The sequence below is a fragment of the Salvelinus sp. IW2-2015 genome, unplaced genomic scaffold (genome assembly GCF_002910315.2).
Source record: "Salvelinus sp. IW2-2015 unplaced genomic scaffold, ASM291031v2 Un_scaffold659, whole genome shotgun sequence".
Classification (NCBI taxonomy): domain Eukaryota; kingdom Metazoa; phylum Chordata; class Actinopteri; order Salmoniformes; family Salmonidae; genus Salvelinus; species Salvelinus sp. IW2-2015.
The window spans coordinates 181,059-200,568 of record NW_019942591.1 but is presented as its reverse complement, the minus strand read 5'-3'; the positions used below and the strand labels follow the sequence as shown (position 1 = coordinate 200,568).

The 19,510-nt window shown below is 42.7% G+C and overlaps 1 protein-coding gene across 1 annotated transcript; it reads left to right on the top strand.

Annotated features, from left to right (window-relative positions):
* The first annotated feature begins 1,147 nt into the window (after window positions 1-1,147).
* Window positions 1,148-18,133, top strand: LOC112068719 (integrin beta-3). The gene is made up of 15 exons (XM_024135912.2): window positions 1,148-1,300; window positions 2,419-2,504; window positions 2,834-3,038; window positions 3,228-3,480; window positions 3,731-3,893; window positions 4,043-4,204; window positions 4,297-4,392; window positions 4,481-4,570; window positions 5,308-5,442; window positions 5,578-6,007; window positions 14,953-15,175; window positions 15,340-15,440; window positions 16,411-16,527; window positions 17,054-17,220; window positions 17,335-18,133. Exons 1-15 carry the CDS (start codon window positions 1,234-1,236, stop codon window positions 17,401-17,403), a joined length of 2,364 nt encoding a protein of 787 aa, XP_023991680.1. The 5' UTR covers window positions 1,148-1,233; the 3' UTR covers window positions 17,404-18,133.
* Window positions 18,134-19,510: the final 1,377 nt, after the last annotated feature.

Sequence of the window (19,510 nt, the reverse complement as noted above, 5' to 3'; positions counted from 1 at the left end):
GGGAGAGGACAGTGATTCAATAATGGACAAGCTTAAGGCAGAGAGAAAGAGACAAGACCATTGTCTGGCTCCCACTCCCCCCCCCCTCGTTTTTATCCCCCTCCTGCACTTTAGAAGGTACAACAATTCTCTCCTGCCTCCCATCACTCCACAATGGACAGGCCTGGAGGGCCACTAAACAGTCAGATTCAGATAAAGGAGAATGGATCAAACAGTCTACTGAATCCTTCTCTAAAGAAGAGATGGCAGAGAATGGATGTAAATAGTCCAGCCTACATGCCCACATACACAACAAGCAAAATATGCTCAAAGCCCCGTAAAGCTTTATCTGAAAACGAAAACAAGATGCAAACAACAATGTTTACAAACACTTTTCTCTGCATTGTTATAACAGTGTATTGTTTTTGACAATATGTTTTTTATTTCTATCCTTTTTTATTTAATGTATCTTATTTTCATCATACATTTGTTTAGTTTATATATAAATTATTCATTCATTTATTCAGTTTTTTGGGGGGGGGGGGGGGGGCAGGGGATATATGTCGAAAAAGAACTCTATGCCAAAAGATGTAGCAGGCAATTTGATTTTAGAATCTAGCATCGATGCAAACTGCCCTACCAACTAAAATATATAGTCACAGCACATCTATGCCACTTGGACGTGTGGGAGAATAAGTGCCAACAGCATATTCATTTAATAATAATTGGCATATGTCCAACATCTTAGCTACTATTTAACTATATTATGAGGTACATCAAACAACTTCCAAGTAATCTTCAAACAGTATAAGTCGCGCATTGAATGAGCAAATAAACGGTGATACATTAAAGATGTACAAAGAAAGAACCGCTAAGAGGGATATTGTCGAAAAGACTTCAAAAGATTAGCAGGCAATTTGAATGTCTTGAATCACACAGATGCTTGCTACCATTATAGTGACAGACACATCTATGCCACTGACGTGTGGAGAATAGGCCAACAGCATATTCTTTAATATAATGCATATCCACACTCTAGTCTACATATTATGTCTTACAATTCTATTTCTATAAAGTCGCGTAAACGTGTATGTCAAGAGCCTCTCTGAATCATAATCAGCATTGCATTTTGCAAGAATGAGGAAAAGCATTCTAATTGGTGATCCACTGGTTTGAGAGCAGACTACTAATACTACTACAGAGGTGGAGCAGGCGGAGAAAGTCAAGCAGTCAGTCCTAACCGGTCTCTCCAACATGGGAACTTTTTTTGACCGACTATGGATATTTTCTGGTTTATTATTAGCTTCTTCTGAAGTTCTTGGTAAGTATTTTCTTTTTCATTTAATCATTTGTATGTAATACGTTTTCCATTGCCATTCTATAAGACGTTTTCTATTCTAGAATGCAGACTGAATTTTAATTATACTTTTGTTTTATCCTATGTTTTTAACAAGTAATACGTCTTAAGTTCCAGAAAAACTCAGAAACGATTTTATTTGCTAAAACAATGAACTGTATTGCGCTACTGGAATGGAACATTGGGCATGTTGAGTCCTTAAAAGGGATCGCTAATTCGCGAGACGTTGTGCCAGAGTGCGCTCATATTTGTACAGGCCACACCTTTGCATCATAAGATAACACTTTCACATAGTATTTGTTTTGGCCTCCTGTTTTTATAGAAACAGTGCTATATAGACAAGCAATCACTTCAACATGCAGAATAGCCTAATAATAATAATAATAATAATAGAAAAGGATATCTAACACATAATTAAACCTCAATACATCGAACAAATAAGCGTATACATCTCATTTATTTTATTTTTTGATAGGACCGCAATCAGGTTTTAACCAACTGTTGCAAGACGTAATCTTTAACATCAGAGACTTATTGAGCAGCGTCAACATGACACATGTTAGCGTAATACAGTGGTGGAAATTCCTGCAGTGTGTGCCTCTTTCACTAGTATCGAATTGCCTGCATGACAGCTGTTGTACAAAACACTGTGCGTGACAGGACAGGCTTGCAGTAGCAAGCAGTAGCAAGCAGTATGGCGTAACAGAAGAGGAGAGAAGTGGAGCCTGGGGCAGAGAGGAGGCAGAGGAGAAGGAACCAGCAGAGAGAGAAAAGAGTGTGTGTGGTAGAGAAACGGAACCGTATGTGGCCCAACTAACTACTGAAGTAGTGAGCAAAGAAGAAGTGTAGTTTAAATGCAGAGTCAGTGTGGAGAAACGTCATGAGCCACAATTACTGGGCAAAACAGCAAGTAGAATAACATTGTCAGAAACACTCGAAGCTAATAAAGAATCAGTCTAAAAGTGTCCATACAGCACATAGCCTATATGATTTCTATTCAAGTGTCCATATATAGCTTCTTTGATTCCCACTACTGGACCTTCCTACCGATTCACTCATGTTTATGTTGGTGTGTACTTCAGGCTCAAACATCTGCACATCTCGAGGGGTGAGCACCTGCAGACAGTGTTTGGCTATCCACCCTAGCTGTGCTTGGTGCTTTAAGGAAGTAAGTATACCCCTGGGAGACTATGTACACAAAGTGCTGTCATTTCCTAATGGTTCACCCTATATGGATGAAAATACCCTCAACTTAAAGATGACATGCTGCACTTTAACACCATAGTCGTTGCATCATTTCAAATCCAAAGTTCCGGAGTACAGAGTCAAAAACAACAAAAAATGTGTCACTGTCCCAATACTGTATTCATCTACTGAACCCCCCTTCCATTGTATTGCATTTAGATGCACTTTTTTAATTGATCACTGTCCCTTTACTGGTTGTCTCATTGGGAAGTGTTACTCTCACCAGTGTGTGTGTTGTTTTCCTGGGGTCAGGAGTTTGGCCAAGGGGGCTCCAGTGTGTCCCGGTGTGACCTGAAGCAGAACCTGTTGGATGGGGGGTGTACGAAGGGGGGGCTAGAGTTCCCCGTCAGTAGCCTCAGTGTGCTAGAAAACACGCCCCTCAGTGACAAGGCATCGGGGGCTGCTGACGACGTCACCCAGATCAGACCCCAGAAACTCAGCCTCACTCTGAGACCAGGTACACTAACACAGCATAGGCTCACATGCGAACACCCATATACACCTGCTTCACAACTCATCTAAAGTACATTGAAGTACATATTTCGCCTCTCCTCTCTCACAAATTCATCCACCTCCTTTTTATCCTTTGTACCCTACCTGCCCCCACCACTTTTGACATTTTCCCACATCTCTCTCTCTCTCTCAGATGATGCCAGGCGTTTCACAGTGACAGTGAAGCAGGTGGAGGACTACCCGGTTGACCTGTACTATCTGATGGACCTCTCCTACTCCATGAAGGACGACTTGGCCCGCCTGCGCTCCCTGGGCAACCAGCTGGCTGCAGCCATGGGCCGCACCACCAGCAACCTGCGTATGGGCTTTGGGGCCTTTGTGGACAAGCCCCTGTCCCCATATATGTACACCTACCCTGAGGAAGCAATCAGTAACCCTTGCCTTGGGTGAGTGGGGGGTGGAGGGGACAGAGAGGTGGAGGAGGAGGGAGAGGAGGAGGAGATTGTTCAGAGTGGATTTTGATTCTGAAAAGGGTTGATATTCTGTGTTGAAGCTCAAACTTCCTCAGGATGTGTCTTTGTTAATAGCTGTCAAATTGTGTCTAACAGCAATGTATTTATCTTTCTTTCTCCATCTCTCGCCACCTTTTTTTTGTCAATTTCCTGTTTTCGGCATGGCATGGGGTGTGATGTGTAGGATCCAGACGCGGTGCCTGCCTCAGTTTGGCTACAAGCACGTGCTGTCGCTGACCAAGCAGGTGGAGCGCTTCACCGAGGAAGTGGCGAAGCAGCAGGTGTCTCGTAACAGAGACTCTCCAGAGGGAGGCTTCGACGCGGTCATACAGGCAGTGGTGTGCAAGGTGATAAATACACACACACACCTAGAGACATACAGGCACACACACACACACACACACACAGTGGTTTAGAAAACAGCACACAAACTTGAATACATACCGTTTCTCTCCTCTCCTCTTCTTTCCCTCTCTCTCCCTCCGTCTGTCACTAGGACAAGATAGGCTGGCGTGGGGATGCCTCCCACCTGTTGGTGTTCACTACCGACGCTACGACACACATAGCCTTGGACGGCCGGCTGGCTGGTCTAGTGCAGCCCAATGACGGACAGTGTCACATCGACAGAGACAACAACTATGACAAGTCGTCAACCCTGGTGAGTGGTGTGTGTCAGGGAGTTTGTGTTGGAGTTCTATTCTTCTGTTATCACCAGAGAAACGTTATGATAATGATGGTCTTCTCCTTCAGGACTACCCCTCTCTGGCTCTGATCACAGAGAAGATGTCGGAGAACAACATCAACCTCATTTTTGCTGTGACCAACAATGTGGTGCCCCTCTACCAGGTGAGTACATATGCAGGGTCACCGTGGTTACTAGGTGTAGGGATATGGTACATTACCTCTTATGTCCCCTTGGACCCTCTTTCCTCAGAACTACAGCCAGCTCATTCCTGGCACCACAGTTGGAACACTGTCGGATGACTCTGGGAATGTGATCCAACTCATCCTGGATGCTTACGAGGTAAGAGACAGCCGTATATATGAGAGTTGGGTTTTGATTTCTATCATGCCCAGTCATGCCTACTTTACCATTAACATGAGTTGGTAACACCTAGGGAGAATTGTCTTGCACTGAGAAACAGCTGCGCTGAGTGCACTCTATCCAATCATAGCAGCAGAATCAACATACAGCCCGGCCATTTACAGACAACAGAACTACCCATTAACATGCAGCGCCTCGGACATGTTTACACACGAGACAACAAAACATAGACATCGTAGCCAATGTTATGTTGAAAGAATGACACTTATGTTGAAAGAACAGGAGCTAACGTTAACATCATGAACACAATTGTCATAAAAAATACTGATACTCTAGAAAGTAGGAAATGCTTTGAGCTTGTCATGCTGCGTCATGCGGTTGCTAAGTCATTCGTCTCGTACATTGGCTGTTTGAGATATTTCAAGAAGAACACACAACATTAGCAAACATACAGCTCCCACTTCAAACTCTCATTGCTTCTAGCGTTTCTTAATGAGGACGTGGAAAAGCGCGGCTAAAGGACTGAGTTCAGCTCCCCTTTAATTCTCAAACAGTCTATTTGACTTCCCACGAGCCAATGTGTCACAGATAGAACACTGTATATACACACTGTATCCATTTCCACAGAGACTAAGAGTAGAGGTTTTCTGAATCGTTTATGTTTCTGATTGAGTTCTTTCTGACCTCTGCTCATTGACCCCTGACCTGTGGAGTAGAGGATTCGTTCCAAGGTGGAATTGGAGTTGCTGGGTGTTCCAGAGGAGCTGGCTCTGTCCTTCAACGCCACCTGCCTCAACGGAGAGCTCATCCAGGGACTCAAGTCCTGCTCCGGACTTAAGATCGGAGACACAGTCAGTACCTGTACCACTCACCATCTGGATGATAAATGCTGGCCTAGTGTCAGATCTTAGGTATAGGAATAATGCTCTGTTCTTACTGCAAAGTTCAAATGTAACCTGCTGTATCACACACACCTTTCCCCCCAGGTGTCGTTCAGTGTGGAGGCCAGGTTACACGGCTGCCCTAAGGAGAGGAACCGTACCTTCACCATTAAGCCTGTGGGCTTCAAGGACGCCCTGGAGGTTACGGTCCACTTCGCCTGCGGGTGTGACTGTGAGGCCACAGCCCAGCCCGAGAGCCCTCTCTGTAACCAGGGAAATGGGACCTACGAGTGTGGTGTGTGCCAGTGTCACCCGGGGCGCCTGGGAGACCGCTGTGAGTGTGCCGACGGGGACTACAGGCCCTCAGACCAGGGCAACTGCAGCCCCAAACCTGAGGACCCCATCTGCAGTGGGAGGGGAAACTGTGTGTGTGGACAATGCTCCTGCCACACTAGTGGCTTTGGAAAGGTGTGGGGCAAGTACTGCGAGTGTGACGACTTCAACTGCCTGCGCTTCAAAGGAGAGATCTGCTCAGGTGAGTGGATAGACCACTGTGGTGTCTGTCAAGGAGGCAGCCATGTTGGTTTCTTTTTGTGTTTTATTTTTACCCCTTCTTGTAACATTCCTTGTCTGTGTTTGCTTTAGGGTTAGGGTTTTTGGAAGACTTATGGTTTTAGCAGGATAGAGGAGATTTCCATAGAACATGTCCACAATGCCTCAGTTGACCCGTATCCAGACCTCTCTCTTTTACTGTTAATTTAACCTATTCGATTATTAGCTTGGCTTTAATCGTAGTTGATCCATTGTTACTACAGTTTCTTGCCACTGTATATGGTATTAACTATGTGAACCCTTTGGAAATACCTGGATTTCTGCATAAATTGGTCATACATTTTGATCTGATCTTCATCTAGGTCACAACAGTAGACAAACACAGTCTGCTTAAACTAATAACACACAAACAATTATACCTTTTCATGTCTTTATTGAACACACCTTGTAAACATTCACAGTGCAGGGTGGGGAAAGAATGTGAACCTTTGGATTTAATAACTGGTTGTCCCTCCGTTGGCAGCAATAACCTCAACCAAAATTTTTCTGTGGTTGTGGATCAGACCTGCACAACGGTCAGGAGGAATTTTGGACCATTCCTCTTTGCAAAACTGTTTCAGTTCAGCAATATTTTTGCGATGTCTGGTGTGACCTACTCTCTTGAGGTCATGCCACAGCATCTCAATCGGGTTGAGGTCAGTACTGGGCCACTCCATAAGATGTATTTTCTTCTGTTGAAGCCATTCTGCTGTTGATTTACTTCTGTGTTTTGGGTCGTTGTCCTGTTGCGTCACCCAACTTCTGTTGAGCTTCAATTGGCGGACAGATAGCCTAACACTCTCCTGCAAAATGTCTTGATAAACTTGGGAATTCATTTTTCCGCTGATGATAACAAGCTGTCCAAACCATGATGCTCCCTCCACCATATTTTACAGTTGGGATAAGGTTTTGATGTTGTTGTGCTGTGCCTTTTTTTCTCCACACATAGTATTGTGTGTTCCTTCCAAACAACTCAACTGTAGTTTCATCTGTCCACAGAATATTTTGCCAGTAGCGCTGTGGAACATCCAGGTGCACTTTTGCAAACTTCAGATGTGCATGAATGTTTTTTTTGGACAGCAGTGGCTTCTTCCGCGGTGTCCTTCCATGAACACCATTCTTGTTTAGTGTTTTAAGTATCGTAGACTCGTCAACAGAGATGTTAGCATGTTCCAGAGATTTCTGTAAGTCTTTAACTGACACTAACTGAACCTCATTGAGCATTCTGCGCTTTGCTCTTGCAGTCATCTTTGCAGGACGGCCACTCCTAGGGAGAGTAGCAACAGTGCTGAACTTTCTCCATTTATAGACAATTTGTCTTACCGTGGACTGATGAACATCAAGGCTTTTAGAGATACTTTCCAGCTTTATGCAAGTCAACAATTCTTAATCTTAGGTCTTCTGAGATCTCTTTTGTTCGAGGCATGGTTCACATCAGGCAGTTCTTCTTGTTAATAGCAAACTCAAAGTTTGTGAGTGTTTTTATAGGGCAGGGCAGCTCTAACCAACATCTCCAATCTCGTCTCATTGATTGGACTCCAGGTTAGCTGACTCCTGACTCCAATTAGCTTTTGGAGAAGTCATTAGCCTAGTGGTTCACATACTTTTTCCAACCTACACTGTGAATGTTTAAATGATGTATTCAATATAGAAAGAAAAATACAATAATTTGTGTGTTATTAGTTTAAGCACACTGTGTTTGTCTATTGTTGTGACTTAGATGAAGATCAGATCAAATTTGATGACCAATTTATGCAGAAATCCAGGTAATTCCAAAGGGTTCACATACTTTTTCTTGCCACTGTAAATAGTAGATAAATATCGGCTTAAACCAAGCTGTAAAATAAGGTGTTACCCCACATTCTTATTATATGCCATATACTGAATGTTGTTGGCTTTGAAATAGACCGAGAAGACTACACAATGTTATGTAGCAATAAACAGAGAACGCAGTGGTTCGATGACTTTGACCTCAAATTCACTATGCTTACTGCACTGTAGCGCCAATGGACATACCTAGTCTGCTCTTACACTTAGATTGTATTACGAGGGTGAAAACATTCGAAGGAAACGGAACATGTTTACAATATACTTACTCACAAGACGTTATTCAGATTATTCAAATCAAAACCACGTCTTCTTCCCATGATCATTTGAGCGTAGTAAACGAGCTCACAGCGCTCACTGATTCCATCAATCTTCTACCCACTCTTGGGAATGAAGTATGAGGTGTCATCACTGATCATCTCTCCCTACTGCACGCCTGCACAGCACACCCGTTGTGAAGTCAAAGTAGAGCATTGCAATAGGTCCTGTCATTGGATAATTGAATGTTGCTGCATAGCAGATGAGTCATGGTGCTGTTGCTACATTTATATACAGTGACATTCGAGAGTTTGGACACACCTACTCATTCCAGGGTTTTTCTTAATTTTTTACTATTTTCTACATTGTAGAATAATAGTGAAGACATCAACACTATGACATAACACACATGGAATCATGTCGTAACCAAAAAAAAAGTGTTAAACAAATTCAAGTATATTTTATATTTGAGATTCTTCAAAGTAGAGACCCTTTGTCTTCATGGCAGCTTAGCACACTCTTGGCATTCTCTCAACCAGCTTCATGAGGTAGTCACCTGGAATGCATTTAAATTAAACAGGTGTGCCGTATTAAAAGATAATTTGTGGAATTTCTTTCCTTCTTAATGCGTTTGAGCCAATCAGTTGTGTTGTGACAAGGTAGGGGTGGTATACAGAAGATAGACCTATTTGGTAAAAGACCAAGTCCATATTATGGCAAGAACAGCTCAAATAAGAGAAACGACAGTCCATCATTACTTTAAGACATGAAGGTCAGTCAATCTGGAACATTTCAAGAAAGTTTAAAGTTTCTTCAAGTGCAATCGCAAAAACCATTAAGCACTATTATGAAACTGGCTCTCATCAGGACCGCCACAGGAAAGGAAGAACCAGAGTTACCTCTGCTGCAGAGGATAAGTTCATTATAGTTAACTGCACCTCAGATTGCAGCTCAAGTAACAGGCACATCTCAACATCAACTGTTCAGAAGAGACTGCATGAATCAGGCCTTCATGGTCAAATTGCTGCAAAGATACATTACTAAAGGACACCAATAATAAGAAGAGACTTGCTTGGGCCAAGAAACATGATTCATGGTTCCCACCGTGAAGCATGGAGGAGGTGTGATGGTGCTTTGCTGGTGACACTGTCTTATTTATTTAGAATTCAAGGCAAACTTAACCAGCATGGCTACCACAGCATTCTGCAGTGATACGCCATCCCATCTGGTTTGCGCTTAGTGGGACTAGCATTTGTTTTTCAACAGTACAATGACCCAACACACCTCCAGGCTGTGTAAGGGCTATTTGACCAAGAAGGAGAGTGATGGAGTGCCGCATCAGATGACCTGGCCTACACAATCACCCGACCTCAACCCAATTGAGATGGTTTGGGATGAGTTGGACCGCAGAGTGATGGAAAAGCAGCCAACAAGTGCTCAGCATATGTAGGAACTCCTTCAAGACTGTTGGAAAAGCATTCCAGGTGAAGCTGGTTGAGGGAATGCCAAGTGTGCAAAGCTGTCATCAAGGCAAAGGGTGGCTACATTGAAGAATCTCAAATATATTTTGATTTGTTTAACACTTTCTTTGGTTACTACATGACTTCATGTGTGTTACTTCACGTCTTCACTATTATTCTACAATGTAGAAAATTGTAAAAATAAAGAAAAACCCTTGAATGAGTAGGTGTGTCCAAACTTTTGACTGGTACTGTATGTGTTGGCTGTAGCTATAACTCTGTGTTTTAACCACAGCCGTTCCCTTAGGGATGGATTGAGCTTTATTAGACAACCAGGACTTTGCTTATGGTAACAGAGGTTGAAGTCAGATTGGCCAATCGCTGTTGTAATCACTGAAAGAATGAGCGGCACTGGATACCTGTAGAGAAGTTATGTCTGTTACTCTTTCAGGGAAAGAGCTATGTAGTCTATTATAGTAATTTTTACTGAAAATACACTGTTTGATTGCCTCCATAAGACATCCCTTGTTGTCAAATAGATGGTTGCCATTAGTTCCCAGCGTAGCCCTGAGTCTGTCGTCCTAGGAATGAGGATGTTCCCATGGTCAACCGCTTCACATGTTTGTTTTCACATTGTCCAGACTTTTCCTCATCCCGCTCTCCACTCACCCAGCCATAGCATGCCTCCACAGGGATTTAGACGGGAAGCCAGGGGGGTCTGAGTCATGTGAGACAGCATCTCTTAACATAAGCAGTCTGGCCCTTTGGGAAGGCACTATAAAAAGGGCCCGCGGGCTGAACAAGAGGGGTAATGTGCACCGGAATATTTTTTTTAATTCAACGTACCTAAGGCAACCAGCTGCAATAGGACTGTGAGTTTGGTCATTGTTTGGGCATATAGCTGAACCAACATACATTCTATTCTACTTTATCTGCATATTTCCCAGTGTAAAATGAAACTCTTCACGACAGTATATTACATATATCATCAGGCCTTTCTTTGAGGGCCTAGTTACACCCAAACGCAGTTGTCTGAAACTCCTGGTGTACAGGCCACATCAAGCCTGCAAGTCACATTATGTGTAATTCCTATTGGAATCCAACTAGAGTGAGGATACACAACAATTGGAACTTTCAATCACCCACAACCTGCATTGAGAATTACTGACAGGGTAGAAGATATTGATTATTGAGACAACCTAAATCATATAAACTGGAACAGCCATCTCAGTAACGGGTACAAAAAAATCTACTAACAGATTGGATTAGTGTCACGGCCGTTTAAAGGAGTGGACCAAGGCGCAGCGTTTTGAGCGTACATACTTATTTACCGGTGTCGCCAACAAAAAACAAAAAACAATAAATATCAAACCGACACGTGACGCCAACGTAGTGCATCCAGGCAACTAACAAGGACAACTACCCACAAAACCAACTTGGAAAATGGCAACCTAAATAGGCTCCCCAATCAGAGACAATGATCAACAGCTGTCTCTGATTGGGAACCCATCCAGGCCACCATCAACCTATTTACCCCTAGACAATACAAAATCCCCATAGATAACAAAAACCCTAGACAAGACAAAAACCCATAGACAATACAAAAACTAAACAAACCACCCTTGTCACACCCTGACCTAACCAAATAATAAAGAAACCAAATATAACTAGTCAGGGCGTGACGATTAGTTTTGAAAAATGTACGTTTTTTATGTTTGTGTAGCATAAGATTAATCAACCAATCAATGTACATGCAAAAACAGAGATATTGAAACAAACAATTCTGAAAATCAACCTGCAATAGAGCATGCTGGGAAATATAATAACGATGGGTGTGGTTTTTAGCAAACATATCTGTAATTTTACTCCAAAGGAAAACATGAACTTGTAGTTCGTCTCAACAAGTTCATGTACATTCAGCTCAATGTGAGCAAAGTTTGTTGAATGAACAAACCTTGACACATGAGCTACATTTATTTTCCTTCAATTCACAGAATAATGCTGATTAAGAAATTGGTTAAGTTGGCTTTTTTGGTGTGAAATGTCTGCTATGTGTGAAATGTTATGTATGGTGCTTAGGGTGAAGTCAGGACTTGGGAGTGGGATATATTTATGTTAAAACAGTAATTACTGTCTTAACTCAGCATTATCTATGGTTTCGTCAGTGGAAAATATGTTGTTTGTGGGATTGTGGTCTTAGTCATTGAGATGTACTCTTGTCTATGGTTGGCACAGAAATGCAACAGTCCAGAACTCCATATTTAGTGAGTAGAGCACGCTGAAGGAGACTCAACTTAGTCAGCCTGTGTCTCTGGAGTCTTGTTGGCATTACGTCATTGCTGTGTGACGAACAGTATAGTATAAGAGTCCCTGGGCCCAGCTCAATTTGAGTCTCCCCCGTCCCGTCCTCCCAACCACAGGCCCTCCCACATCCCCCGGAGGATGTGTATTTTCCCCTCTGCTCTGGAGCTGGGGCTGTGGCTGTGGCTGTGGAGCACAATGGAGCAGGAGTCAGCAAGCACATCCACAGGGCACACAAACAGACAAGAGAGAACAGGAAAGTTAGCATTCCTCTGGCACCCTGCCCTCTCTCTTTCTATCCTCTCTATCTCCCACTTTTAAAGTTAATCTCCATCACAAATACTCCCCCATCTCCTCTCCCTTTTTAAATGTTTTATTATTCTCTCATCGGTGTCTTTACAGTACCCCCCCCCCCTCTCTCTCTCGTGCTCTTTCTTTATTCTCTCTCTCTCTTTCTTTATATTTATGTCTATGACTTCCTCCACGGCTTCGCTCTCATTCGCTCTGTCCTCCCTCCTGGACTCCATGTTTATGTGTCTCTGTAGTTCATGTTTACGACTTGATAAATCGGAGGATTAGAGTGCCGTCTCAGACCGAGGCAGATTATTTAGAAATGCATGCCAAATGGCACCCTGTTCCCTATATAGTGCACTACTTTTGACCAGGGCCCATAGGGCTCACGTCAAAAGTAGTGCACTGTGTAGGGAATAGGGTTCCATTTGGGATGTATCCCTAGAAACTCATTCCCATGTCTCTGACTCGACCCAACAGCAAGTACAGTAGAGAGAACAAGGCACAAGCATGAACTCACTGTACGGATGAGGTAGAGTATAAGGAGCATTAGCCAAACACAAGAACATTTTTAAGAGAGGAAAACCGGGACTTTCTTTACTATGTATTGATTGTGTCCCAGTCAAAAGCATTCAGTTGGGTTCGTGCTCTGTTTGTGGGATACATACTGTAAAACATTAACCAGCTCAACTCAGACAGCTTATGTGCCTGCAAGACGGTAAAGCGACTTTTTATACCTATAGCTGCCTCTTTCATTACAAACACACACACACACTCACTTATCTCATAGTGATGACAGAGTAGGGTGTGGGGACTGGGGAATTTTGCTGACGGAGGTGGTTTCACCTGAAAACAACAATGCCCATGTCTCTGAGGGCATGTTTTTACAGTTTACAGACCTCTGTTCAGTTTCCAGCGGTCACTCTAACCCAGTTGAGCTCTGAGACAGTGACTCAGTTTGTCTCTGCTCTTCGTCATTCATTGCCCAGCCCTGTTGCATTAACCTTCAGCCGGTATGTCTGTCTGAGGGCAATCAAACAATCATTTCTCAATTTTGCTGGCTGGTCTGAGAGATATTGTGGAGGCTCCAGGGTGTGGCCATCACATCCAGAGATTGTCCCAGTGTTGGGAGGGGATGAGTGGGATGGATTACCAGTTTGCTTCATTAAGAAGGGAGCTTATCCTGCCATTGTCTGGTCATGAATTGATGACTTAATGTTTTGGGAATTATTACTCAATATGGACTCATCACACGTGCCTGCCTGCCCATACTCTCAATACACTCATTAATACAGAGACAAACACACGCAGAATTGCTGACAATTATACTTAACAAAAATAGAAACACAACATGCAACAATTTCAAAGATTTGACTGAGTTACAGTTCATATTAGGAAATCAGTCAATTGAAATGAATTCATTAGGCCCTAATCTATGGATTTCACATGACTAGGAATACAGATATGCATCTGTTGGTCACAGACAGCTTAAAAACAATGGGCCTCAAAATGGGCCTCAGGATCTCGTCACGTTATTTCTGTGCATTAAAATTGACATTGATAAAATGCAATTGTGTTCATTGTCCGTAGTTTATGCCTGCCCATACCATAATCCCATCACCACCATCGGGCAATCTTTTCATAATGTTGACATCAGAAAACCGCTCACCCACTGTAGAATAAATATCTTCAAAGTAATGACTCGGGACGTCGGGTTTGAAACAAAAGCTTCTTTTAGTAATACTACTTGTTCACGTTACATTTAACAACTTCAGATTCTACAAAACAATAAAAGAAAGTTGCTAGCGAAAGTCAGGATAATCACTTGTCACTTGGACATAACTGGCGCGTTCGCTCTCTCTACCTCCTGTCGCAAGGCATTCTGGAACTTTCCGTCAATAGCGTAATCCAATACTAACCAATGCAACAGAAATATGTATGTAGTTCTCTCATTCTCCAACACACAAATTCTAATACAATTCCATATGTAAATAACTCTAAAGAAAATATCTTTAGATACAGCTCAATGAATTAACTGTAAACATTAACTCATTAACTCATAACCCATTAAAGTTACAACACCCACACAACGCCATACACGTAGTTTGCGGCTGGACGTACTGCCAAATTCTCCAAAACGACATTGGAGACGGCTTATGGTGGACATTCCTCTAGTCAGCATGCCAATTGTACGCTCCCTCAAAACTTGAGACATCTGTGATATTGTGTTGAGTGAAAAACTGCACATTTTAGAGGGGCCTTTTATTCTCCCCAGCACAAGGTGCACCTGTGTAATCATCATGCCGTTTAATCAGCTTCTTGATATGCCACACCTGTCAGGTGGATGGATTATCTTGGCAAAGGAGAAATGCTCACTTACAGGGATGTTAACAAATTTGTGCACAACATTTGAGAGAAATAAGCTTTTTGTGCATATGGAAAATTTCTGGGATCTTTTATTTCAGCTCATGAAACATGGGACCAACACTTTACATGTTGGGTTTCTGTTTTAGTTAAGTATAGATACAATCTGGCAAAAACACATGCACAACCACTCACATACACGTTGCTTAGAAATTCAAAACATTCCAGGCCAGGGTTGTAATTGCACTCATGGGTTTGTCCAGTATTGATAACGTGATGTATAAGAGAAAGATAAACCTAATTTACAAAATATACATTATTACTGTCTCTAAGTTAGACATAAAATGGCCATAAAAAATGGCCCATCCTCACTCTCTGTGTCTACCAGGCCATGGGAAATGTGACTGTGGCTTCTGCAAGTGTGGCTCTGACTGGATGGGGGAGAACTGTAACTGCACAACCCGGACAGACACCTGCATGTCCAGCATGGGCCTGCTGTGCAGTGGCCGGGGCCAGTGTGTGTGTGGGGCCTGTGAGTGCACCCAGCCAGGGGCCTACGGGGCCACTTGTGAGAGGTGTCCAACCTGCCCTGATGCCTGCAGCATCAAGAAGTGAGTAAATACAGGGGGCAGTATAACTGCCTACACACAGATACTGTATGAGTACATGTGATAGGGGTGATGATGAAATGGTGATGCAATAAGGGAAAGGAGGATGATTATGATGAAGAAGTTGATGATGATGATGATGTATTAACATTGTGTTGTATCTGCAGGGAATGTGTTGAATGTAAGCACTTCAAGAGAGGCCGTCTCTTTGAGGAGAAAAGCTGTGCCCGAATCTGCAGGGATGAAATTCAGAAGGTGGAAGAACTAGGTAAGAACTATTACACAATGTTCCCTTATTGTGTGTTCAACATGCTCTCCACGCAACAGATTGCATTATTTACAGTGCGTGTTAACGTGCTTGATGATCTCACATCTTCCTATGATGTGAGCGGCAGGTAGCCTAGTGGGCTAGTGGGCTGGGCCAGCGCTGGGCCAGTACCTGAAAGGTTGCTGGTTCGAACCACTGAGCCGACCACGTGAAATGTTTGTCAATGTGCCCTTGAGCAAAGCACTTAAACCTAATTGTTCCTTTAAGTAGTTTAAAGCATGTTATATAAACTGGGTGTTAGCAACCCACATGGAGGCCCCCAATTTCTCTACAGTATCAGAGCTTGTTCTTCCTGAGGAAACTCTGCAGTTTCAGGGTGGATATGACGCTGATGACCATTTTCTAGAAATCATTCATCGAATCCATTTTAACATTCAATATGATCTGCTGATTCGGTAATCTAAACCTAAAGAACCAGAACAGGCTGAGTATCATTGTGAAACCAGGTAGCAGGATCATTGGTATGAACTTACAGTAACGGACCTTTCTCGCCAGCAACATACATGAATCATACGCAAGGAGCCATCCATTCTGAGACTCCTAGCATCTCCCGTTTGATACATTTTTGTATGCTTCCCTTAGAGCGCAGATACAGGCTCCCTAGGTTTAAAACGAATAGCTCAAAACTCTCCTTCATCCCAGCTGCTATTAGCTTTCTCAATATGCGGTAGGACTGTACTGTTTTGGTACAGACTGGTTTATTCATGTCTGGTTTAGAGGTCTAATTCCTATGGACACTGCTGTTTATATTGTATTTGTTTGTCTGTATATTTAATGATGTGTCCATTGATTTTACTATGTGCTGCAAAATAAATAGAATTAACCTCCAGCTCCTCATCTTGTCTCTCTCTCTCTCTCTCCTTATCCTCCACTTGGTTCTAACCCCCTATAACCCTCTCTTTCATCCCAGTCTTCTATGAGAAGAATGCTGTGAACTGCACCTATAAGGATGAGAATGACTGTGTAGAGCGCTTCCAGTACTACGAGGATGCCAGCGGAAAGTCCATCCTGTATGTCATGGAGCCTGGTGAGTGTGTCCATCCGTGTGTGAATGGGTCGGAGTTCTGTGCTCATATGTACAGCATGTGATATGCGTTTGGCAGGGTCTGGATGAGAGTGAATTCCTTTAGTTATCTGTAGAAATAATGTGCATTACTATGTGTGCATAGGACTAAAGCCGGGAGCTGTAGGAGGAGTCGATTTTTCTCCCTAGCTAAGAATAGTGTGTTTCTGGGTGCCACGTCAGTCTTTGTCTTTGTGGCTGGCAGACACCACTAGAGAGTAGAGCAGGTACAGAGGGGGCAGAATGGTTCTCTAAAGCTGATAATAGCACTCAGCCCTGCCACCCCTGGTAGTCTTCTCCCCTCTGACACGCACCCAAGAGGAACAAAGACAACCCCAAAGCCAGAGCGAGGTGCATTAACGCTAGTCCCCTATTGCAGACACAAATGTCATCCACCCAAACCCTCCCCTCCTCCTCGTCTCTCTCCATCTCTTTTCCCTGCTCAATCCTCTCTCTTCTCTCTCCTCCTGTTTTCTTCTCTCTCTTTCAGACTGCCCTAAAGGGCCTGATATCCTGGTGGTTCTCATGGCGGTGGCGGGGGCCATCTTGTTTCTGGGTCTGGCTGGCCTGCTCATCTGGAAGCTGCTGGTCACCATCCACGACCGCCGAGAGTTCGCCAAGTTTGAGGAGGAGAGGGCTAAGGCCAAATGGGATACGGTGAGTCTGACTATGCTTTTAAGACAAAGCTGCCATCTGATGGAGAAAATATGAATGGCCAGAATATTTATCCATGTCAAGATGACACATCCTCTATTTGTTTCTATTTTCCAGGCTAACAACCCCTTGTACAAAGGAGCCACCACCACTTTCACCAATGTGACCTACCGTGGGAACTCTTGAGGGACTCTTGACCAATCACAATCAGCAAAACTCAGGGGTTTATAAGAGAGATGCAATGTAGTGACACAGAGGGGGTTGGTGAGGCGGACCCTCTCCACTGTCGTGATAAAGTGTGCTGACTCTACAGTCAGTGAAATACGTTTGTTGATATTACACTGTAGTGATGGTATTGTATATATCATGTAAAAACCAAAGCATTACAACTGCCTTATCCAACATTTTGATATCAGTCCAAATTATGGCAGGGCCTCGAGGACCCCTATTTCGCCCACAAAGTGTGACGTCATTCCCATAATAAGGCCTGGTATAGTTCAGAGATCCCAAACCTAACTTTAGGGAGAAAGACTGTTATGCTCTGTAGTTGTTTCATGAAATTGCACTGCACACACCACAGCACACTTGCCCACAGGCCTCTTTTACCAACAAACGGGTTGTAGTATGTTATTATGGAACCAAACTGCTTGCTTCCACTGCCACGGTTTACTTGCGTTGTGACACTGAACTCAGGTATTCACACTGTATTACAAAAAGGTCAAGACCAATACCTGTAATAAATAGCCACCTGGGATATCATGAGTGAATGATGTTTTAGTTAATGGTGCTGGTGCCCAATTTATGCTGTATGTTAAAATATGGAAATGTTACATTTAATGTGTTTTGGGAATGAGTGGGTTTTTGGTTAGATGATTGGTTTTACTATGTTGATAAAAAAAAAAAGTGAAATTACTCATCCATTTTTCAGTCTTTTTTTTTTTTTTTGCAATTTCACTCTGCTAAGAAACATTTTAGAAAAAAATTCTGCTTTTGCGTTTTGCTTTTATATATAACATCATGTTTGTAATTGAATGAGTATCAATAACACATTGTGCAAACCAGTACAAACACGATTTGCCATGGATAAAGATACGGAGATTTCTGCGCATGTGCAGGATTTCCACTCCGCTGCCTATGTAGCTGTTGCTCAGCGCTCCTTTGCCGCTTCACCCAACCGTAACATGAGCATCTCGTAATTATATACAGATCTCCGGTTTCAGACACTTGCGAATTAAAAAGTTACATTGGCAGGTGCACAGTGCACTGCTAAAATGCTGGCTAACCCCTAAAGTACATTGGTGTTTTGCCATAGGTATATAATTACCTCTGTCTAAATAAAATTATTCAAAAAACTTTACGAGAGAGCTTGACTTAGCCATAGGTGACTATTAGCTTATTTTTTTTATATATATATGTATATATATATATATAGTTGTGGATTGTTTCAAATTACATGTGCGTAGGCCTATGGCTATTAGGGAAGCCAGCAATTTGGGCAGTGCGTGTGGCAATAGGCTTAGCTGATTATTGAGTTGCAGCTGCTAGTAAAAAGCATTTAAAATGTGTGAAGATAATGTGTCTCGACTATCATTTGAAATGTTGAGACAAGCAGAAGAGGAATGCATGCTCTCTCCAGAATGTGCTCCACTGTCACCCGCCAATTCTTGCACATTCATTGTTTCATTGTGTGAATTGCTTGCCCCTTGTTTATTATGATCAATTCCCCATTACATATGTAACCGGTAGGGCTAGTTAATGTACAGGCAATCCCCATCATTTGGTTACATTCATTTCTATTATTCATTTCTGGTACTGTACATCTCAGTTGTTTTGCTCTAGGATTCCCACAAGCCACACAATACTTGTCAGAAGGTAGCCCAGACACTTCAAAACAAACTTTGTTTCGATTTTTTCACTATCTGTTTTTCCATGTGTGAATCTGTTATTCAATGCGTTTCAATGGGACAATAGCAATAGCAGGCCAAATTCAATGTTTCATCAAATAATTGTATTATATTTATTTTTGATACCTAAAGGGGTCGTAAAATTCTAAATCAAATAGCTAAATTATCCTTGGTATGACCATCTTAAAACAATTCCATATATTAGCCGAGTAGAGGGACATCCCAAGGATTTCCAGAGGGGCGGTGCAAAGTCTTATTTATCTTCTCAAGGATTTGGTTGGCGGAGTGCATCCAACTTTTAGGTGCATACACCACCACCTACTATACTGGTGTGTGAGGCCATTCACGACCTACCTACATTACATTTTTGATACACTTCTCACATTTAG